This window comes from Ictalurus punctatus, chromosome 19, assembly GCF_001660625.3.
Source record: "Ictalurus punctatus breed USDA103 chromosome 19, Coco_2.0, whole genome shotgun sequence".
In the NCBI taxonomy this organism is placed as follows: domain Eukaryota; kingdom Metazoa; phylum Chordata; class Actinopteri; order Siluriformes; family Ictaluridae; genus Ictalurus; species Ictalurus punctatus.
This window is the reverse complement of record NC_030434.2, coordinates 20,815,148-20,838,937: the sequence shown is the minus strand read 5'-3', so window position 1 is coordinate 20,838,937 and position 23,790 is coordinate 20,815,148. Positions and strand designations below refer to the sequence as shown.

Sequence of the window (23,790 nt, the reverse complement as noted above, 5' to 3'; positions counted from 1 at the left end):
AGCTTTAGTTATTGAACTTCAGCAAAAGTTCAATAGTTTATAACAATTTAACCTACTACTAATAATAATGATCATAGATTTATTTCACATCTTCAGTAGAAAGAGGACTGAATATTTCCTATGAAACATTTGGCTTTTCTGAGGTTGTTAGCGATGTAAAAATAAATTCAAAATCATCTGTAACTTTATTTATTTTTTCTAAAACTGAAGCAAGATAGTGAGTAAATGAAGTGTAATCTGCTCAGAAGACAGTGTCCATGCTTCAGTGTGTCAGTAGCTGCAGGCTGCAGTAGAATAATGTAGCAGAGAAAGAGAAAATCAGACGCCATGTTCGCTCGGAAATGCCGCTGCATGCCGCCGGTGACTTCCACATCGGTGTGGCGGTGTTTAAATGGCCGCAGATTTCATTACACAAACACGATTTACACAACTCGAGCTCTCTGAGGGTTCATTTTAATGTTTGATTTTACTACTTACTTCCTGTTTTGGGTCCGGGCACTTCGCAGGGACCAGGATGAGCCAAATACCAGGATGGAAAAAAAAAGAGCCTCTTTTTCACAGGCCGGAAACAAGCAGTAGTCACTTCCGGTATAAATAGCACTGACTTGTCGGGGAATTAAATGTTACTGACTAATAATATATGACCGAAAATATGATATTTTAAATAGATATTCTTCACATTAAATTATTTTAAATGTATTTCAGTAAATATAAGTTCTCATTGCAGATTGGGCTTTGTGTTTACATATTTTTATTTATTTTTGGAAACAGCAGCACCTTGTGGCTATAGTCAGCAAGGCGTCCTAATAAAAATGGTTAGGCTACAATTATTTATTTACATACATATTTTTTTTTTACATTTATTAATCCATCCATCCATCCATCTTCTATACCGCTTATCCTTTTCTTCATACACCATACACCATACACTATACACCATACACTATATACTATACACCATACATTATACACAATATACAACACACCATACACCATACACTATAAGCCATACACTATAAGCCATACACTATACACAATACACTATAAGCCATACACTATACACCATACACTATATACCATACAATATACACTATACACTACACAATATACACTATACACAACATACTATACACTATACACCACACACTCTATACACCATATACAGACATGTGGAAAAAATAAGTACACCCCATGGAAATTGTTTTTTTTTTTTATATGTTTGGACAAGCAAACATTTGATGCACTTTGAAACAGTGAGTATTCATAGAGGTGATGCACTCTATAAAATAACACATACAATTGACATTTTGTTGTAATTTTCACAAATTAAATTAACAAAAAAAACCCCAGATCAGTCACATGGAAGAAGTAAGTACACCCCTACATTTATCACGCCTTAAAATCCATAAAATTAAAAATCCATAAAATTGTGTGCCAGTGATTAGAACCTGCTTATTGAGTGCAGGTGGAACCTGCCTTACTTATACCGCTCTGATATCTAGTGTCTGGTGTTCCCTTTGCTATTGAGGTGTGTGGTGTCATCATGCCAAGATCTAAAGAGTTCTATAAGGCCTTCAGAAAAAAGGTTGTGGATGCCTATGAGTCTGGCAAGGGATTTAAAAAGATCTCCAAATTATTTGAAGTACATCATTCCACTGTAAGGAAAATCATCTACAAATGGCACAGATTTCAAATGACTTCCAATTTGGGACTGGCTTTCCCAGCAAATTCAGCCCAAGAGTAGACCGTCTGATGCAAAAATAAGTCTCCAAGAATCCCAACATGTAATAACTAAAGAATTATTCAAAGATAGAGTTCTTTGGCTACAGTAACAGCAGACATGATTGGTGCTGACCAAAGACAGCATTTTAGGAGAAGCACCTCATACCAACTGTGAAGCACGGTGGTGGAAGTGTTATGGTTTGGGGTTGCTTCGATGCCTCAGGGACTTGACAGCTTGCATTCATTAATTCAACTATGAATTCCGCATTTTATCAAAGAATGCTTGAAGATAATGTGAGGCCATCTGCCTAAAAGTTGAGGTTGAACTGAAAGTGGACCTTTCAGTAGGATAGTTATTGGTAGTATACTAGCAAATCCACCAAGGAATGGCTCAAAAAGAAGAAATGGAGGGTTATGGAATGGCCTAGTCAAAGCCGGGATTTGAATCCCACTGAATTGTTGTGGAGGGGTTTGAAATGGGTAGTACATGCAAGAAAACCCTCAAACATCTTGCAACTGAAAGAAAATTGCATGGATGAATGGTGGACAATTATGCAAAACACCTACAAGAAGTTATTTCTGCTAAGGGGGGCAATACTAGCTTCTGAGGCAAAGGGTATACTTACTTTTTCAAAGAAGAATATCACATTTATTGATATTTCTGTTAAATAAATTATTGAAAACGGTATTTTTCTTTTTTTGTTCAAGTCTAAACCACTGAATGCTAAATCAAAAAAGAAATGTCCCACACATAACCTCTAAATGCCCTAAAAGGCTTAAAATACACATGCAAATTGGAAAAGCCCCAAACCCGAATATAAATATGCAAACTTTATATTAACTTAAACTTTTTGACTTTAAATTGTGACATGTGTGTGTGTGTGTGTGTGTGTGTGTGTGTGTGTGTGTGTGTGTGTGTGTGTGTGTGTGTAAAACAGCTGACCAATGTAGATGTTCATTGCAACACACTCGCAGTATCTGCAGGAATTACACAGTCTAGTTATTATTATTATTATAATTATAATAATTATTATTATTATTATTACTATTATTATTATTATTATCATCATCATCATCCTCATCATCACCTCACACCTCCACGGTTGGGGGTTCTATTCCTGTGTGTGTGGAGTTTGCATGTTCTCCCCGTGCTGAAGGGGTTTCCTCCGGGTACTCCGGTTTCTTCCCCAGTCAGACATGCATGGTAGGCTGATTGGCGTGTCTAAAGTATCTGTAGTGTATGAATGTGTGTGAATGTGTGTGTGATTGTGCCCTGTAATGGATTGGCACCCTGTCCAGGGTGTACCCCGCCTTGTGCTCCATGCTCCCTGGGATAGGCTCCAGGCTCCCCGTGACCCAGAAGGATAAGTGGTATAGAGAATGGATGGATGGATCATCATCATCATCATCATCATCATCATCATCTCACTGGTGAACACACTGTCCCATAACTTTCCTCCTTCTGCATCTCCTCAGATCTGAGATATCAGACATGCAGAAGTAATTGTAAAAAGAAGCTTAAAAGTCACATCCTTGCACTAAATGCAGCTCTGCACAGTACACCGCCGCCCGGTGTCGGGATCTCCGCCATTAGCAGCGCGCGACACTAGAATTAATGTGACGTCAGAGGCGCTGCCAGTCAAAGCCGCACGAGCGCACTCGCGACAGGCTGCGCGACCTCGGCGAACCCGTCAGCATAGCATCCTGCGATCACACACACACACACACACACACGGAGACAGCTGATGGAGTGTTAGTCCCGCACCGCTGCCTCTCTGTTCCTCCTCGGGAAGATGGAGGAAAGGACGAGATGCGCTACGTGGTGTCGTGTCGCGCGCTGCGTGTCGCTGCTTCTCCTGTGCGCTCTCCCGCGGGCGCGCGCGTCAGCCAACCTGCCACCGTGTCGAGAGGTAAGCGGGGCGACAAAGGAGACCGAGTCGGTGTGCTTTATTTATTTATTTATTTATTTATTTATTTATTTATTTTTAAATGATCCTACGAAATGACATTCTGTCTAACACGCGATGTTGTGTAAGCACTGCGCGTGAAGTAAAACAAACGCGAAACTTGTCTTTAACGGGGTTAGCAAAATGAATCCCATGACCCGAATGTAAATTAGGATATGACATCAAACCAGCGCGAGCTTTGTAAATAACTGGAAATATGACCTATCACTGACTGAACAGTGTAAGAACAGTGTTTATCTTATCTTTGATTCTATTTATTTATTTATTTTAAACCTATAGCTTTTCATCTGCAAAATAGGACATTATTATTTATTTGTTTACTGTTGGTTTAAATATATAAAAGCCTTTAGGCTATAAAGCAATGTTCCTATAATATGATGACGCACCACGCAGCTGACCAATCAGATTAAAGCGCACTGCGCCGCTGCCTCCTTTCATGTTTCCTCTGTTCAGATGCAGGATAAAATGTCTGTAGGGAAAAACAAACAGACTAAACCCCAGTAACTTGTTTACTCCTGATCTTACTAAAAAAAAAAAAAAAAAAAAAAAGTACAACGCGCATTACAACAGTCCTTTGAAGTGCAATAGGAAGTGTTTGTGAAAGCGGATTACACACACACAGTCTTACACAGACTCACACACACTCGCACACACTTCCGGTGTCCGTTGTATTAGTGTGATCTGGCAAAGAGAGGTGTCTGTGGATCTTCTGTCACACCTACAGGACAGGAATAGCTGCTCTTAGATACCAGAGTTGGGCATTAAGCATGTTTAATTTCATATTTCTCTCATCAGTACTGAGATTTAGAAAACGAGGAAGCTTTGAGAATTCTTCTTTCATGAGGAACAACAATTATATGTTATTATAAGCAGTTCTTATACTTTGATATCATGTAGCTAATTAAAACAAATGTAAATATTAGGATTCTGTCCTGAGGGTTTAGTTTATCTCAGTGTTCCGTGCTTTGGCATCAAAACAATGCATTAAAACATTCAAATGAAAGGAAAACTCCACCCCGAATCCCATTAAATATATCTATATTGAATTAGCTGTGATGTATTTAACCATTCTGATGGTATTGTGTTGGTTGATGCTGTATTATCATTATTCCTGTATGAAGATAGCAGTCGTGGGGCATGCTGGTGTCACAAGGGGACGTTACTGTTAAGTTACAGTTGAGTTTAATAGAAGAGAAAATGTAGAACATTAGGTATTATGGTCCAATTTTGCTGTTAGCTCATAAAAAGCAAAAGCACGAGAGCTTCTTTTCTCATTCACTATTTTGTCCAGTTGCACATTAATGAGAAATCTGGTGCAGAAGAGATAGAAACAGCACGTCTTGCACTCAAAGTCCCAGAATGCAATGCAGCTATATGACACCTCAGCGCTGAGTTACGGCAGAGAATTGGCACAGCTAGAGATGATTGGCATTGATGACGGTATTAGCATGAAGAAGTGAGAGAGCTGGATAGAATACGAATTACTAAAGCACTGCTGCATCACTCCCTTTAGGTAGAATTGGAGCAAGCGCTAAATCCCACCGGCACCATTATCAATGGGTAGTGGAATGGCATTCTGGGTACTGTATGAAACGAATGTGAAAATGGACCAACGTGTAGATGAAAGACTTATAAACTCAGACTTTCATTACGGAATAAACGATGCCGCTAGAGATCATGTTAGTTGTAAAGATTAATATGGCCTTTCATCATCATCATCATCATCATCATCATCATCATCATCATCATCACCATTATGGTGTGCTATGATTTATGCTTTAACACACATGCCCTTTACATAAACCAGAATTACAGGAGCTCTGCTTTAATGCACTCCCACTCTCTTTACACACACACACACACACACACACACACACACACACACACACACACATGGATTGGGGCTGGTGTAACAGCAGCAGGTGCACTGCTGAGTTAAGTGCCTCCATCTTTTCAGTGTTAGAATAGCGTGCTGTAACCGAGCACTCCCTGGAGAGCAGCACCTGCCTCGGTGTAAAATAAACTGTGTGGCTCTTTAGAAAACCATTAACAGGCATATTACAATTTAGCTTCGCTACACACTGTCACACACTGCATGCTTTGCCTAGATCCATTTATTATATTAATAATAATAACAATAACAATACCAACAACAACAACAACAACAATAATAATAATAATAATAATAATAATAATAATAATAATAATAATAATAATAATAATGTTATCTCCCCCCCACCTAAATCATCTGGTTATTGCAAGAAATGTAATTTTAAACTTTTGGCTTCACGTACAGAATATCTATCTACATCTTGAGATCTTGGTGTTATAAGATTCCGTCTGGTTGAAGATAAAATGTAGGACAGAAGATTATGAACCCCAGTGAGGCGAGTGCATCAGGTGTGTCAATGGGACTTTGTTTGGAAGTGCTTTTAAGGCCTTGAATGACCAGAGAAAGTATTTTCAGTGTGTGCTTTAGACGAGAGAACACTGATTAGCATGACAGAGCTCACAGCCTTATCTGTCTGTCTACACACACACACACACACACACACACACACACACACACACACAGAGAGAGAGAGAGAGAGAGAGAGAGAGAGAGAGAGAGATGTTTATGGCAGCCAGGCCTTCTGTCACCTCATTATTTTGGACTGTTATCAGTATATGTCAGGCTGCAATTCATTACTATTCACACACTGCTGGACAGAAGTAAGCGACCGTCATGACAACAGTCACGAGGCTCGCTGTTGTCTCCCTGGCAACTACGGTGGACCAGAAAGTGTTCATGTTTGTGTCACAAAATACGTATCTGTGTCTGTAGTCAACTACGATTTCTCAGAAATGCATTAATAAAGCATAAGCACTGTTAATAATGAAACATAGTAAGCTAATACATGCAAACTGATGTTTATTTAATCAATCAATAAACCACAATCAATAGGCCATGTGTAACAGTAATTTTATATCACGGTCAGGGTGGCGACATGCTTAGTGCTTTTTGAAAACAGCGACAAAAACGATACGATCAAATCCAGTGTACAATAAATCATTTATTGCGAATAATATTCCCAATAAACAGTTACTCCACCACACAATGTAGTCTGTTAACATTACGCTTGGCTGCTAAGCAACATAACAGACAAAGATTAGGGTATTCTATGGAAAGAATAATGGCGTAAGGGTAACGGTTTTGTAAGTTTGGTGCAGAAATACAGACTTCAGTTATTGTCATGTGGTCACAGGTGTCGTAATTCGAGGATCTTACAACAACCTTCGCCAATCAGAGTTTAGAAGTGAAACTATCAGTTTTATCGATGTTAATGAAATATACCTGCATTGGCTAATGTTCATTCCATGCAAGACTGAAGTGTATAGAAATTAGCAACAAATTGTTCCTAAATGTTGAAAAAGTCCTGAAGTGTAAATGTGTAAATCTTGGATCTTGCTTTTTAGCCTCAGTTCTGAAGTTTCCCAGTGAACAAGCGTAAACATGTTCATTAAGGTGTTGTTGGTCATTATGGGCTTCATTTTACTCACCGATGGGATGAACATGGGATAACGCATGTGGAATATTTGGTTTATTCGATTTATTATGAAAGAAAAAAATGAATTAATACAAGTGTTAGTTACTTAATGTGTATTAATATCATTATTAATGTATGCATCAAACTAAGCAGACTATCTCACCGCACTAGATATGTAGGGTTTCAGAGCTAAAACCTACCAATATCTGGGAATTACAAACACCTTTCCCAACACAAAACAGCACGTTGTAATGTGTATAATGTTTGTGTGTGTTTGTACTTTATACACCAGAACGGACGCTTGAAGATACATCATATGGTACTATTTCCCAGGACTATTTATACATACACATAAATACAAGACATTGGATTTGTTTGCACAACACCCACACCTCCTACATTCCCGTTAATATACACGGCATATCCTGTATTCTGAAATATTTATTTTATATGTTAGTTGTTTCACTGGGATTTTTCACTGCAACTACTTCAGCTCAATGTTGCACAGCATTGTATTGCTCAAGCAACTGCACATATCTGCACTTTATTCCACATAGTCTATACTTTTTTTTTGCCATCTATCTTTTATATCCTTGATTTTCTATTTTTGTTTGTTTACTTCTACATTCTGTTTTTAATGTAAATTCAGTTTTTATGTCACTGGAAAGTCATAAAGAGCATTTCACTGCAGATCGTACTGTGTATGGCTGTGCGTGTGACCAATACAATTTAAATTTGAATATGGGAGGCATGGTGGCTTAGTGGTTAGCATATTTGCCTCACACCTCCGGGCTTGGGCAATCCCACCTCCGCCCATTGTTTGCATGTTCAGAGGTTTCCTCTGGGTATTCCAGCTTCCTCCCCCTAGTCCAAAGACATGCGCTGTAGGATGACTGGCATTTCCATATTGTTCATAGTGTGCGAATGTGTGTGCGATGATGCCTTGCGATGGGTTGCCACCCCATCCAGGGTGTCCCCCGCCTTGTGCCCCAAGTTCCCTGGGATAGACTCCCTGCGACCGTGTGTAGGATAAGCCGTATGGAAAATTGATGGATGGACTTGAATATGGATAAAATGATGGACAATGTTGTAAAAATGACACAATTATCACTTTCCACCATGCTATCACTAAGTTGGTTGTCTTCCTTCTGGCCAATGAAAGTTCCTGGTGTTGGTTTGTGTTTCAGGGAGACTACTACTTTGAGTACACGGAGTGTGACAGTACAGGTTCACGCTGGAGAGTGGCCATTCCTCATCAACAGGGCAGCTGCAGTGGCCTACCAGAGCCTGTCAGAGGCACGGACTGCAGTAAGTCATATGTGTGTGTGTGTGTGTTTGGGAATTAGTATATGGACCCCGGCTTCATATAATTTACAACGCTCTTGCAATGCTGCAGAAAATAAATCAGTGTGATATATCGAATGCAGCATTACCAAGCTGTGACTCATGTAGTAAGTTTAAGGGCTTGAAACGTTTTAATGCCAGATATGTAATATTGGATCATTTTCCTTAATAGATAAATGACCAAGTATAATATTTTGTCCCATTTGTTCAATTGGGTTCGCTTTGTTTACTTTTAGGACTTTTTGACCATGTTTTAGGTCATATTTATGCAAAAATATAGAAAATTCGAAAGGGTTCACAAAATTTCAAGGACCACTATATGTACAGGCTTAATGGCTTTATCCTGCAAATGCCCATGCCTTAGTTAATAGTAAATAAAGTCCACAAACATATGAATTTCCTTATTTAATTGCTGTTCTACATCATTTTTTTAGTCTACCACGTTAGTGACATAACTGTAGTAGTGACTAAACTCTAAGAAAACATAAGAACCTTCAGTGGTTCAGAATCGTTTCAGTGGCAGTGTATCTTAAATGTATAAATGTACCAGTTTGTGGTGTGTGTGTGTGTGTGTGTGTGTGTGTGTGTTACAGCGTTCTCCTGTGAAGCAGGAAAGTTTTTGGAGATGTCCTCTCAGCAGTGTACAGCCTGTGCAGCAGGATCCTATTCACTAGGTAGTGGCGTTCGTTTCGACCAATGGGACTCCATTCCTGCCGGATTCAGCAGCTTAACCACCTACATGGAGCCCGAGGGAGCCGGAGATGAAACCCTGTCCTGTAACAAGTCGGTCACGGTCATGTTCTTAAATGAACACAAACATAATTAAGCACTGACATATTTGTTCTGTTCTTGTACTTCGCTTTCATTACTGTGGTATGTGTGTATCATTGTGTGTGTGTGTGTGTGTGTGTGTGTGTGTGTGTAGTTCCACATGGACACCTCAGGGTACTCACTTAGAGTCAAATCGGGACGAGTGCACGGTTTCGCTTGTGTATGCGGTTCATCTGATGAAACAGGGCTCAGTCTCCTTCGACTACCAATATGTTGACAACAACATCTTCTTCGAGTTCTTTGTGAGTTTGATTAACGTTTCACACGTGATTTTCTTCTGAACCCGAATCTGAATTCACGGAGAGTTTGGGATGTTTTCTCAAGCGTAAAGCTATTCCTGAACCCAGGTGTGGATGCGAGAACCGATCTCTGGTCCTCCTGAAAATGGCGGATGGGGCTTGCCTAAGGGTTTAAGGTGTACACTCATTAAATTTCTTCGTTCTGGAAATGGCAGGGAAAGACGTTACTTTGTCTGTAAATAAGTGTCTTATATAGCCTCTGAAAATGTGCTAGTGCCAGATATGTGGAGTGAAGAAAGCGTTAAAATGCAAACAACTCATAATAACGTCTTGCTTTATGATCATTTCAGTCCTCTCATATGTTTACTGTAGCCTACCTCCCACTACCTTAACCAATCTTCCAGCAGTTAAATTATTGGCACTGCAGGTATATTAATTAATTAATTATTTAGGTTCTCCTAAAGTGTCGGAGGTGCTGATGTATGAGAGAAGTTAGCAACAAATGCTAATGCAGAATTGTAGTTTCTGGTAAAAACACCCTCAGAGTACCTGGGAATTATAGAGCTATATAGTATTGCTCACCCAATTTGTTCTTACAGATTCAGAATGATCAGTGCCAGGAAATGGACCAGTCAGCAGACCAGAAATGGATCAAACTCACGTCTAACGGCGAATGGGAAACACACACGGTCAGTGAGATTTCGGTTTTGTCTCACGCTACAAATCCTAGATGTAGACTTCCTTTCTCTCTTTCTTTAGTTATTAATCTAGTACATTTATTAAAGTACAATACACTTTAATCAGCATCAATATCCATGATGGAAATGTGTTAGGTGAAGCCAAATGGCTCATTATAGACAGGACAAAAAAAAAAGAAGCAGAATTAAAAGGGCATGGTTATATAACATATTAGACAACAAGCACACTAAAAACACCTTTATGCTTGCTGTTGTAGGTGACCCTGAAGTCAGGCACTAATATCTTGTACTGGAGGACCACAGGCATTCTTCTGGGAGGGAAACCTGTGAAGCCTGTCCTGCTGAAAAACATTCAGATTGAAGGTGTGAGAAATTCTAGTCTCAATGACTTTTTATTCTCTCTTTAGTTTAGGTGTTTTAGCAACTAGTTATACTTGATTTGTACTAGTAAATAACCTATAAGTTAGCTGTTTTCAGTCATCTAGTTATCATTAACAGTATCAATGATAAACATTTAAACTATTTTCATAAATCCTGTCCGATTAGCTCATATTTGTTGGCTAGCATTAACAATGAAGATGATAAATATGTAAGATATTGAGTTTAAAATCCTCTCAGGAATTTGGTCTAGTTAGCGAATGTTAGCTAGTGTTAATAGTGAATGTTAAAAAAAAACAAAAAAACTTTTATGAATATACTGTATGTAAATCAGGTTAGTCATATTACCTTGTTGGCTATAAGAAATGATGATGGACATTAAAGAGAATGACTTTAAAATCCTCTCAGAGATTTGATCAGGTTAGCTCATGTTATCTAGCATTAACAGAGAAACATTTATGAACATGGCTTGTATTTTTATCAGGTCATATTAGCTTATATAAACTTTTTTATTATTATTATTATTTTTTTTTAACTTACATTAGCAATGAAGATGATGGGGAGTTATGGTATCTCTTTTTAAACATTCATGAATATGACTTTAAAAAAAAAACCCATAAATCCTGTCAGGTTAGCTTTTATTACCTTGTTAGCTACCATTACCAATGAAGAAGATACATTTAAGAGAATGAGGATTTTAAAATCCTCTCACATGTTGTGTTAGCTCGTGCTAGCTAGGAGTAACAATGAAGATTATAAATATTCATAAATATGACTAAACTCCTATAAGAAATTTTGTCTGGTTATCTCATATTACCCTGTTGGCTAGCTTTAGTGATGAATATGAATGGCATTTTAGACGATACTTTTAAAATCCTCTCAGGACGCGTTAGCTAGCTGGCCAGCCTTAGTAATGAGGATTATAAACTTGAATGAATACAACTGAGGCAGATTAATGGTTCTTGGCTATTTATAGATGTTTTGAAGCTTTACTGAAAGAAAAACACTCCTAGCATTAGGGATGGCTTCAGAGAGACTAAAGAATTCTTTAGGATGCTGGATTCAAGTTTTTAAAATATATTTTTTAGCCTGTTTGTATCCTGGAAATAATCTGAACTGAAGGATAGTTACTTGTTCTTTTTCGATTTAAGGCATTCTTGATTTACTACAATAAAATAACATGACTTGGAAGAATATTACACACTGGTAATGAATGAATACAAAATTGTATTAGTCCTTGAACAAAACTGATACATGCTTGAACACTCTGTCTTTGTACCCCTCATGTCTGCAGTAAAAATAACATCTGGTGCATAAAAATAAATCGTGCATGTGGTAACAGCAATTACAACCATCCTTGATAAACTGGAATAAGTGGGTATAATTATCATTTTATATGGTTCTCCACCCAGTATTTTGTGTTTTAAGAAGGAAAAACCCTATGAATGCACATACACTGAGGCAGCAACTCAAAACAGTGGCAATCCCTCGACTGATTTTATTATAGATGCTAAAAGCCCCATGTGTGTGCCTAATAAAATGCAATAAATATGGTTTGTGACAGCACATAATGTTAGTAGATATGGCCTGTAAATACTATTTTAGTCAGTTTTGGTCTGTGTTAAAAAACCAAAAGTTATTTGTTGGATTGTACATTAGTCGTTTCGGTGTGTGATACAGGTGTAGCATACACGTCTGAGTGTTTCCTGTGCAGACCAGGCACCTTCAGTAAAACACCAGGCTCGTCCTTCTGTGATCTCTGTCAAAGAAACACCTACTCGAGTAAAGGAGCTAGCTCATGCACCTCGTGCCCAGAGACCCAGTACTCCGGTACACACACACACACACACACACACACACACAAACACACACTGAGCTTTTCACATGTTGCAAATGGTGCATTCTTGTTTTATTCAGATGTATATTCTGGCTGTGTGAAATTTCTTTTCTTTAGAGGAAGGCTGGGCGGAGTGTAAGGAGAAGCCACCATGCTCAGAGAAAGATTACTTCCAGATCCACACTGCCTGTGACGCCAACGGCAAAGTAGGACCTTCATGACCAAATACAGAAACAAAAGTACTTTATCAGGGAGCTGGTTGGTTTTTAGCGTTCTGGTAATTTTTGCAGACGCAGGTGCTGTATCGATGGGTGGAGCCAAAGGTTTGTGTAGAGGATGTGGCTAGAGCTGTCACTCTGCCCCCTTCAGGAGAGAAAGAGGATTGTCCACCATGCAATCCAGGCTTTTATACACACAATTCATCCACATGTCTGCCCTGTCCACCTGGGACATACTCCAACGGCACCATAGGTCCAGACACACTCTTCATCACTATCATCCCTTGGCATTGACACACACACACACACACACACACACACACACACACAGTTATTCATTTGCAGTTCAAATGATATTTGACCTGTTATGGACAGACTTGCTTTTTTTTTTACCCACAGAGTGCCAGGCATGTCCTGCAGGAACGGAGCCCTCATTAGGATATGAGTATAAATGGTGGAATGTTTTACCCAACAACATGAAGTCCTCCTGTTTCAATGTGGGCAACTCGAAATGTGACGACATGAATGGTGAGAAGAGACTTAAACGCCTGCTTTCCTGTTTCAATCGAGAAATATATAAAGCAATAAACATTTCTTTGGTTGGTCCTTTTGTAAGAACCTTTAACAGTTCCATGTTCTTTATAAACCTCTTATGGGGAGAACGAACTCAGGAGGAACTCTTTATTGATATATATATATATATATATATATATATATATATATATATATATATATATATATATATATATATTGATATTGAGTATACAGTTAAGAAATCAAATTAAAGTCTTTGTACTACAATCTCATGATTTGAATGAATCTGCTGCTGTGTGTGTTCAGGGTGGGAGGTCGCTGGGGACCACATTCGCAGCGGAATTGGAGGGTCTGATAATGATTATCTCATTCTCACGCTACGAGTACCTGGATTTAAGTGAGTCGAAAACCCTTTCAGACAAAGAACAAAGCAGCCACTGAAATAAGTAACCAATTACAGGAAAACTCCAGTGTGTTACCTCCAAATCTCTATCACTGCTGTAGTGTGTGTAATGAATAAAACATGACAGAGCCTGCTGTTACAGGAAAATAATGAACTACAGGTTGGTATATACCTCTTATACCACAGCATTTTGGAAAGGTTTTTAGGTATTTAATTTATTGATCTATTTTATTTTTATTATGTACTTATATAAGAATGACACAGCATGCATTATGTGTGTCTATTTATATATAATATTGTGTATCATCTGTGAAACAAGTTATAATACTTATGTTATTACAGCTATAAGCAGTCATTCCCTCACCAGCTTCTCTTGTCTCTCTCAAAGTTAATAAGACAAAAATGCAGCTTGTCATGTTACTGAGAAACGGCAAAGCTCTGAAGACTGTCCCATGTTTGGGATACTTAAAATGACAAATTTTTGCAGACGCAGGTGCTGTATCGATGGGTGGAGCCCAAGGTTTGTGTAGACTAGAGGATGTGGCTAGAGCTGTCACTCTGCCCCCTTCAGGAGAGAAAGAGGATTGTCCACCATGCAATCCAGGCTTTTATACACACAATTCATCCACACGTCTGCCCTGTCCACCCGGGACATACTCCAACGGCACCATAGGTGCCATGCAGCTTGTCATGTTACTGAGAAAGTGTGCAAGTCACAAAGCTCTGAAGACTGTCCCGTGTTTGGGAAACTTAAAGTTTCAAATTGCTGACACTGGAGACTCCTTCCATAAATGATTTTAACTTCCATATCAATGATTATATGTTTTTAAAGCTGTTTATATGGAGCGTCTACCATACAAGTGTGATTCGTCTTGCAGCCAGAACTACTGTCAGAGCTCCCGTTATAGAACATTCATCCACACCACATTCCGACCAATCAGATTTGAGCGCAATTTACAGCGCTGTGGTATAAGTGTGATTACAACAGACAAGAAGTTTGACTGAACTGAAATGTTTTTTACTCCAAACTTAGTTATAATATACAGTAAGTCTTAGTTTTGGTGTAGTCACATTTTTATAGAATGCATTTGCATTTTTTAAATAAAAAAATAAAAAATTCTAAATGAAACTTATTTTACACATTTCACAGAATTCAATGACTGCTCTTAGCCCTCCATTTTAAATGAGTTTAGTGTAAATATTTTCTGTTCTTTTCTCAGGACAAATCTCTTGTTTGTTAAAATTCTTGTCTGTGGTAATCACACATGCGCTGGAGATGATATATATGAGGCTTAAAAATGAAGGAAAAAATTGCTTTAAAAGTGTTTGAAATCTGAAGCACAGCTGGCAGAGGCACAGCTGCTGCTGTTTAGGGGCTCATTTGTACTACGAGATATTTACTTCCACTTTGTTGCTGTTTCTTTCATAGACTTCCGACGTCTGTAGCCGGAGTCACAGCCAGCGAGTTTGGTCGAATCACATTTGTCTTCGAGACGATCTGCAGTGCAGACTGTGAACTCTACTTTATGATGGTAAGCTCCCTGCCCTCGTGCTTATCTATCCTGCGTCCAACTACGTAAATGCACATGTAAAGGCTATATGGTGTTTCTGTAGGAATAGCTGAATCACCGTATCAGAGGACGGACAGGACATGTGATCGGCTGTTTGTGTTTTTGCTGCAGGATGTGAACAGGAAGAGCACAAACGTGGTGGAGTCGTGGGAAGGCACCAAAAGCAGACGAGCATACACACACATCATGACTAAGAACGCATCGGTGTCTTACACGTGGGCCTTCCAACGCACCAACAAGCCTTTAGATGTAAGAATTAGACAGATCCATGTATAAGCACATTGATTATAACAGAAACTAACAGGTGTCCATTCTGGCTCTGTCGCAGGTCCGTCGCTATGTGAGCGACATCGCGAAGATCTACTCCATCACCATCACGAACGCTCTGGACGGCTCGGCCTCGTCCTGCCATGCCTGCGCCATGGTGAGTCAGGAGAGCGGCTCGTCCTGTATCCCCTGCGCCGCTGGACACTTCATAGACAAAGACACCAACCAGTGCCAGGAGTGTCCTCCAAACACCTTCCTGTCTGGACATCACATCTACGGACAAGAGGCCTGCCAGACGTGCGGCCCTGGCAGTAAGAGCAATAAGGTGCGTGTGTATGTGCGTGTGTGTGCATGTGTGTGCGCATGTGACCACAAAGTGATAATGAATATAAAAACATTTGGTAAGTCATAGTGTGTGTGTGTGTGTGTGTTTTCTTTGTGCAGGAGCACTCCTTGTGTTTCAGCGACTGCTCCTTCTCCCATGTGGACCAGAACCGAACGTTGACCTATGACCTCAGCGCCTTAAGCTCAGTGGGATCCATCATGAATGGACCGAGTTTCACCTCCAAGGGCACGAAATACTATCACCAGTTCAACGTCAGCCTGTGTGGAGCAGAGGTACACACACACACACACACACACACACAGACACACATACATGCACATACACACTTCTGATGACGTGATGCTATTAAGTGAACATGTCACTCAAAATGCATAAAAAAAGACTAAAAGAAAGAAGGAATAAACCACTTGCTGTGATAGGAAGAAAAAAAAAAATCAACAACAGGGTGTTGTGATGTGGCCCAAAACAAAGCGGAGTTACTGTTATCACCCCAATGTTTATTTTCCTCTAACTGCACGTGTTTTATTCTTTTTATACCACAAAATGATATCATACTTTTTAAAATCCATTTATAGTTACAGTTCATGTTCACCACAAAATCTGAAATTAATAGTAAGAAGCTAATCCCAAAGATCTAGTGACAGGGGTCACATAAAAGATATAGTTCTAGTTGTTTTAGGAGACTCATTCTGTCTCTCCACTGCAGGGCAGGAAGTTGGCTGTGTGTTCGGATAACGTCACAGATCTGTCCAGCAAAGACATGCAGAGCGAATCAGCTGCCTTCAACAATTACGTGGAGACTTTCATCTGCCAATCAACCATCATTCCAGCGGATGGGCGGGGCTTCAGGACGGCCATCTCCTCCCAGTCCATCAGTCTAGCCGATACCTTCCTCGGTATACCACTAAGACTTTTAGAACTGGGAATTATTGTATAAAAATACATTCTTAATAAAAATGTAAGTCATATTTATGGGCCACAGAAATGTCCTAGCAGTCGGAGTAAGCAGCACACAGCCTCCAGCAGCCTGCCACCCTGTAGATCAATCTGCTAGACTTTTCCTGATGGTGTGAAAAGTCATTAGACAACTGAGTCAGTTACCTGAGGACAGCGTACTGCAACAGCACGGGCCTTAATTGTCTGTCTCTGTTTCTTAGGCGCCACAGTTGAAAGCACGCTGAATGGAGTCAGCGTTAGACCCGACATGTTCCCTGAAACTTCTCAAAGACTTCCAGATATCAACTTCTTCTATCAGTGAGTTTTGAGTGTTTTATCTCAGAAATCCAGATGAAGTTGCCAGGTTGGGTTACGTTAGATTTTTGAAGTAAACAGTGATGTAATAACTGATCGGAATAACTGTTAAATACCGCTTCATTCAACAATGTCCTGTTCAAGGGAACGCTGTAAATAAATCTAGCATTGGAAGGCATGCTAATGGATTAAATAATACGCGGATTTTAGGTCTCTAGGTTCAAAGAAACGATAAATATCCTTGATTTAATTCTTCTTGAGTCTCACAGCAATGCACGCTTTTAACTAATTATTAATTAAATCTGTACAATAATATTTTGGTTATTTATTGGAAGCATAGAGCTTTTATTGCTGAATTTTCCGTTGATAGATTAGATTCCTATTGGGACACAGTATGTCCAAGCTTTACATTATTTACAATTATTTGCAACATTATTTACAATCATTCCGTGTCATTTCAGATTTTTTTGGTGCTTGTGACATTGTGTATTTTGGCTGAATTCGAACATCATTTTTCACTTCCCTGATAAATGTATTTTCTAATTTAAAATAATTAATAATAATAATAAATCTTGGAAGCCATGTTTAGGATTTAATATCTCCAGAAATATTATTCCCACATGAAATTTGGAAGACATAAAGTCAAACGTTTTCTATCTGTCTAAAAGATCACCAGAGAAGGCCAGTTGTTCTTTCTTATGGGGTCCTCAAAATAGGAAAAAGTAAATATTTCCAAACACGAGTGATATTAATGGCTTATAGACTCCAATTTATTAGACATATATGCTAAAAGTCACAGTTTGTGCTAAAACTACTACATCTCAATGACTCTCTGTCAAAATCTGAGGTCTGAACAACCAACAGAAATCAAGATATTAACAAAATTACGAGACACGTTTCAAAGTTTGCATTATTTTGACATTCCCATGTTGGTCAAGTAGAATCATGAAAAATTGTGTAAAATATGTTTTTAAAATATGGTCATGTTATGTTCCGTGTTGCAATGTCCTTATCAATAGTAGACCCTTTGAATAGGATATAAAAATGGTAGTTATATGGTAGTTCTATAGCTCAAATGCACTTTCACATTTTGATGCTTGAAGTTTATTGCTTTGGTCACGAGACCAATTACAAAACACCCAAATAAAAATATTTATAAGAAGTCAGAACAACTTATAATGAGCTTTCTAGCTTGCGTTTCAGTACAAGGTCAGTCGCAAGTGTGACCCAGTGGAATAAAGTGAGTGATAGTTTAATTTATAACGGATATGACGAGATGCTAGTATCCAACTCGTCTTTTTTTCGGTTTTGTTTTATTAAATGTGTTGCGCTTTCTGCAAGTTCTCCGCAGTTGACGGCGTCCTGTGAACACGGTCGCAGTGCTGTCGTAACGCTGCGCTGTAACCCTGAGAAAGGAGAGCGTGGAGACCTCACTGTTCCAAGGTGTGTGTGTGTGTTTTAAAATGTTTTTATTAAGTAGCATGTTTAAAGGTAATACACAGAATATACTGAATTTCTTTACACGTTTGGGTTTTAGTAAGTGTCCTGCAGGTACGTGTGACGGCTGTACGTTTTACTTCCTGTGGGAAAGTTCAAGTGCGTGTCCCATTTGCACTGAAGCAGACTACCACTCAATAGAGGGAGCGTGCAAGGGAGGCATGCAGGTATCCTACTAGTCTTTTCCTTTAGAGGCTGTCTTTTCTTTTTTTTTTTTTGGGGGGGGGGGGGGGGGGGGTTTAGTTCACCCCCCCCCCCCCCCCCCAAAAAAAAAAAAACAAACAAACAAAAAAAACAAAAACGTAACAGTAGACACATTTATTTCTCGTGCACATGCACTAGGACATCCTGTACGTATGGAACGAGCCGAAGCTGTGCACGAAGGGCGTGTCACTCCCTGACAAAAGCTCCACCCCCTGTGAAGCAGTCCCACTATGGCTGAAGGTCGGAATAGGGGGCGGGGCATTCATAGCCGTCCTCCTCATTTCTCTCACGTGCTACTTCTGGAAGAAAAACAAGAGGTGACTAACGTGTACTAATCAATCGATAAAGCCAGATATAACACCATAACAAGCCTTTCTGACTGTCCAAACCTCTGTTGTACCCAAAAGGTTGGAGTATAAGTATTCACGCCTCGTGATGTCGGCCAATAAGGAGTGTGAGCTGCCAGCAGCAGACAGCTGCGCGCTGGCAGAAGGAGAGGGCGAGGAGAACGAGGATGACGTCGTTTATTCACACACTCCATCGCTGCTGGGGAAACTGAAGGCTATCGCGAGCAAGGTCAGAAACAGCATTAACATGAGCATGAACTGAGGAATCACACACGGATGCATTTCAGGACCTTGCTGTTGTGATGTTGAAATGATGCTCAAGAAGGAAGGAAGTGTGGATTTGAGCAGGTGGTGTAATTTAAAAAAATGAAGGGGCTGCTGCTGTGATATCAAATCAATAAGCCCTTCTGATTACAAACCAACCTGAAGGAAACATGTACTTGTTGAAAGTCATCTTTGACCTGCAGTCATATGAGCGTTGGATATCATTATATTTATGCATCATTTGTTTTATGTGTTGCATTTTATGTATTCGTTAATTTATTATTTTTTTTATTTTGGCCAGGACTCCCTGGAAGAAGAGATTTTTTATATTTCAATGGGAATATCCTGGTAAAATAAAGGATAAATTAAATTCCCCATAAAGCAAGGCACTACATGTGATGAGGGTAGATTTTTTAAAATGATAGATATTACAATTAACCTTTACCTGTAGATTGCTGATCATTTAAACAACAAAAAAAATCAATAAAAATACACTTATTTAGGCAAATGAGGCTTCGTGTAATTAAATGTGTAGGTGTGCGTACTTAAAACAAACAAAAATCCAACCTTTGGGTGATGTTAGAATTTTTAAAAAATGTTCATTTCTATGTGAAGACTCGCTTCAGAGAAAACCTTTTACACACCAGGTTGCTGGAATGTTTTTATCGTTTGAGGAAGAAAACACCACTCTTCATTTTTCAGCATAAACAAGCTCTGAAGCGATCAACATTTCTGGAAATTCCTCAATAATATCCTTCTGCACATTTTCATGAATTCAGATTATTTAGAAACTCCAAATCTAGAAAAAGCTGATTTTTCAGAAAATAATGTGACACTATGGTAAAGTGGGTGGAGCTTAACACCTTCTTCGAAGTTGCCAAGTTTCCGCTCATATAGTGGTAATGTGTGGAAAATGACCTACTTTTCTTTAGTGTTTTTTTCTCTTGTATTTTTTTTTTAAGTCCGGTTCAAAAGAAGACATGTTATAGACGCAACTTATCCAAAAAGCTAAAAATACCTGTAGTGCCTTGCCTTAAAAACTGAGTGATTTCATGTATTTTCATAACATGCAACTACATTTCTCTTACATATTTCACGTTGGTGTTTTAGAGATATAAATAACTGGCTGGATGACAAATTACAAAAGATGTGTTGTTTTTTCTGTCATGTTCACACACTCACAGCATAAAATGAATCTACTGAACACAGTGTGGAGTAACTCTTGTGTTTTTTGGTATACAGGGAGAAGGAACGAGCAGTGAATCGGTACAACTGAAGTCGTCTCAGGCAGAGAGATGGGTCTGGGGGTAGAGCGATGGGGTCAGGATGAGCAGAACAACAACAACAATAACAGCAGCAACAGCAACGACAATGACGCACTCTTCACAAAGAGAGGGAGAATGAGAGAGAGACTTGCAGCCGGGTGCTCGGGCATTCAGGCTCTCCCACATCTCTTTACTCATCTTAACCGCTTTGACTTTTTGTTTGGACGATGTTTTGAAATTTCTCAACTGTTTACATATCTTCTAAATGCAGTGCATATGCATATACACACATCATAGGATGATTTTTCTTGCTCCCTAATTGAGTACTGTATATATTTAACTACACACATGATTAGACAATAGATTACACAATATAGTCAGTGGAGACCTGACTCTAACAGAATCATTATTTGGCTCAGACTAAATCACACACTTTATTTGAATCCACTCAGTAAAGGATAGAAACATTCCAGTGAGCACTAACAGTGAGCACAGCCAGTCATCTTCATGCCGGAACTTACAGAATACAACCTTATAGCTGTACACACGTGGCAACAGTGAGAAAGAGAGGCTTGTGGGGGTTTTTTTTTTTGCATGGCCATGTGAACGTGAGTCAAGAGATCTGAGATGAACCCATGCAGCTTTACCTTATTAAAGCCCATTTGCTAACCCGTGCCAAGTGAAACTGCTCTGCAAATCAGGATGTCATATTTGAAGGATTAATGCATTCACTAGTTGTGAGTTAAAACAAGTGTCACTGTATCCCACAACTCCTTCATTTCCTGATGTCAGTTTATCTCTGGTTAAATAACTGAGCACTGTTGACAGTTTTTTTTTTCTTTCTCCAAATGCGTACTTAAAATTACAGTCGAGTGCAAATGTTTAAATCCCCCATGCAGACGTGCCTACAATGCTAACAAGAAAATCAGAGCAAACAGAAACAAAAAAACTTGTGCCACAAAACCCTAACGTATACTTCTGGATGAGACAGCAAGTTTCTTTTTCAGATTTGAGCCAAACAACAGTACGAAAACGAGGCAAAAGTTCAGGGTGGTGGCTTTTTAATAATAAGCAGCCCCCCCCCCCCCCCCCCCCAATTGGCTCACGAGACCAGCGTAAAGCAAACGTAACCGCTACCAGAAGCAAATTCATATCAAATGCATGTTTTGGGTAACCTTGAAACATTAAAATGAATATATATATATCCTTAAAACTGAAGGAAAAACCAACACAGAAATAGTTTAAAGAGGAGTAAAAGAATATGTGATGAAGAATGAGGGTCTGGAGGATCCAAAAGTTAATTGGAGGACACAAACGAGTTTGGAGGTAGTTATAAAGGTTATAAAGTGTGGACAACTTATTTCAGTTACATTCAGTTAGAGGGATGCAAACTTTTAATCTGATCATTGATTTTTTTTTTCTACCATGAAAATATTAACTGAAGAATTGGTAGCTATACATTGTTTATTTGTTGCCTTGGTTTGATTTTAAGGGGAGTGCAAACTTTTGCACTCGACTGTATCATGTGTAAAAACCTGTGAGAAGGTTAATAAAACTGTTTAACTTTCAACACAAATTGAGAAACTCAGACTAGATGAAAACAGAGACCCCACTGTTCAGCGGATAGAGGGAGCCAGAGGCAGGCGTACCTGTAGAACTCTCACTGTACGGAGCTAGTCTCCGCCCCTGACTACTCGAGTGCAGTGAAAACCCCTTAACTTTGTGTTACCATGGATACTGTTGAGGACAAGCACTGTAGCCTAGGTTTTCTATTTCCTGTTTTGTATTACTGTGTATTTTGAGTTGTAAAGAGTTCTTGTTTGAAATATTTCTTGTACTTTCTCTTTTCCCTTAATACTGTTCAGCTAATGCTTTAATAAACTTTCAGAATGCTTTACACGCTAGTTTTGGGAGAATGTTGAAATCATGAGGTATCACAGAACTGAGTTCATTATTGGTATTTGCTCTGGTGGTGCATGTTCTTTGGGGCAACAGGACCTGCAGTGGGCAAGGTAGCGAGATAACTCTGAAGATGGAACAAAAAATGTCCAAGGTGAATAAAAAGCTTCCGGGGTTCCAAAATGTCTACAATCTTAAGAAAAAATAAAGGTTTCACCCAGAACAAGAAAGAAACAGCAGTTTATCCCTCTGGGGAAATCCTTAATAGTTCTATGTAAAACTTTATAATGGCAGGTGGTTTCCCTCTGTGAAAGGCAAGCTCTTTAGAAACCTCTTGGTAAAGGTGGAACCCTGAGGTGAAAAACCCTGAGGCTTGGTTCACGAAGCCAGCTGAACAAACTCAGTTGCAGAGTAAGTTTCAAGTTGACAAATCCAAACAATTAATTAACCCGGGTTAATTAAGGTTAACAAGCTTCATGACTCTGGTTATTGAGTTTCTCTGTCAAAAAGCAACACCGCTGTGGCTGTCGAAGCTCTGGAAAATTGTTGATTGTGTAAACGAGTAAGTCTACTCTTATATAATAAAGGAATTGGAAATTTATAACCCCGGAACATTACATGTAATTAATTTCATTTAATATAAATGATTTTAATTATATATTAATAAAATAAATATCAATTTGAGACAATATATAAGGAGAGGTATAATATGTACCACTCGCAATACAAGCAACACATACAGTTTGCGGTTCAGTAGAAGCGGCTTCAGCATGTCCGATTTTAATTTGTGGCTCAAGAAGCCGGCGGAGATAAACTATATATACACCATCTAACGAAAATCCTTATCTTTCATACGGATGGTCATTGGGAAAAGCCGGGGGGATTGTGCCGGTCCCTAAAAGTTCTTTCCCTTTGAAATGTCTTGTTTTATTGTTTGCGCTCGGAGCTACAAGAACGGTGAAGCCACCTCTACAAACACTGGAGGGGTAACTTTGATGCATCAGATTTATATCACTTTGCTCACAATTGATTGGTCCAAGTTAGATTAGTTTTCTTACCCAGAACAACACCTGCTCCGGAGCAGGTTAGCTGTGGAGCGCAAGTTACCATGGCGATGAAACCCACTAAAAACCAATCCACCTTGTTGAGACTGAAAAACCAGAGTTCGCTCAAATCTTACC

At 39.1% G+C, this 23,790-nt stretch overlaps 2 protein-coding genes across 4 annotated transcripts in view; one reads left to right on the top strand and one right to left on the bottom strand.

The window, feature by feature from the left end:
- The window catches only part of dmtf1 (cyclin D binding myb-like transcription factor 1), a 14,673-nt gene extending 14,103 nt beyond the window's left edge, over nucleotides 1-570 (bottom strand). For 2 of the 3 annotated variants that reach the window (XM_017494806.2, XM_017494807.2), the window contains exon 1: nucleotides 478-570. The gene's annotated coding sequence lies outside the window, so the exon portion shown is untranslated. Of the gene's footprint in view, nucleotides 448-477 lie in introns of those variants that run through there. The other variant, XM_053688212.1, reaches the window with a different exon arrangement.
- A 2,791-nt stretch (nucleotides 571-3,361) lies between these two features.
- Nucleotides 3,362-22,607, top strand: elapor2b (endosome-lysosome associated apoptosis and autophagy regulator family member 2b). Its single transcript, XM_017494045.3, has 22 exons — nucleotides 3,362-3,632; nucleotides 8,404-8,524; nucleotides 9,154-9,343; nucleotides 9,486-9,633; nucleotides 10,230-10,319; nucleotides 10,586-10,691; nucleotides 12,387-12,536; nucleotides 12,661-12,749; nucleotides 12,834-13,014; nucleotides 13,161-13,289; nucleotides 13,602-13,692; nucleotides 15,128-15,230; nucleotides 15,381-15,518; nucleotides 15,598-15,861; nucleotides 15,981-16,154; nucleotides 16,589-16,778; nucleotides 17,040-17,136; nucleotides 18,475-18,576; nucleotides 18,671-18,797; nucleotides 18,973-19,151; nucleotides 19,242-19,410; nucleotides 20,688-22,607. The coding sequence occupies exons 1-22, from the start codon at nucleotides 3,516-3,518 to the stop codon at nucleotides 20,754-20,756; spliced, it is 3,024 nt and encodes a 1,007-aa protein (XP_017349534.1). The 5' UTR covers nucleotides 3,362-3,515; the 3' UTR covers nucleotides 20,757-22,607.
- Nucleotides 22,608-23,790: the final 1,183 nt, after the last annotated feature.

What these genes read in the sequence shown, in the direction of transcription:
- elapor2b (XM_017494045.3), top strand. Translation starts at nt 3,516, where the DNA reads ATGGAGGAAAGGACGAGATGCGCTACGTGGTGTCGTGTCGCGCGCTGC. An exon ending in TCAGCCTGTGTGGAGCAGAG is followed by an intron (nt 16,155 to 16,588) that starts GTACACACACAC and finishes TCTCCACTGCAG; the next exon opens with GGCAGGAAGTTGGCTGTGTG. An exon ending in CGTGCAAGGGAGGCATGCAG is followed by an intron (nt 18,798 to 18,972) that starts GTATCCTACTAG and finishes CACATGCACTAG; the next exon opens with GACATCCTGTACGTATGGAA.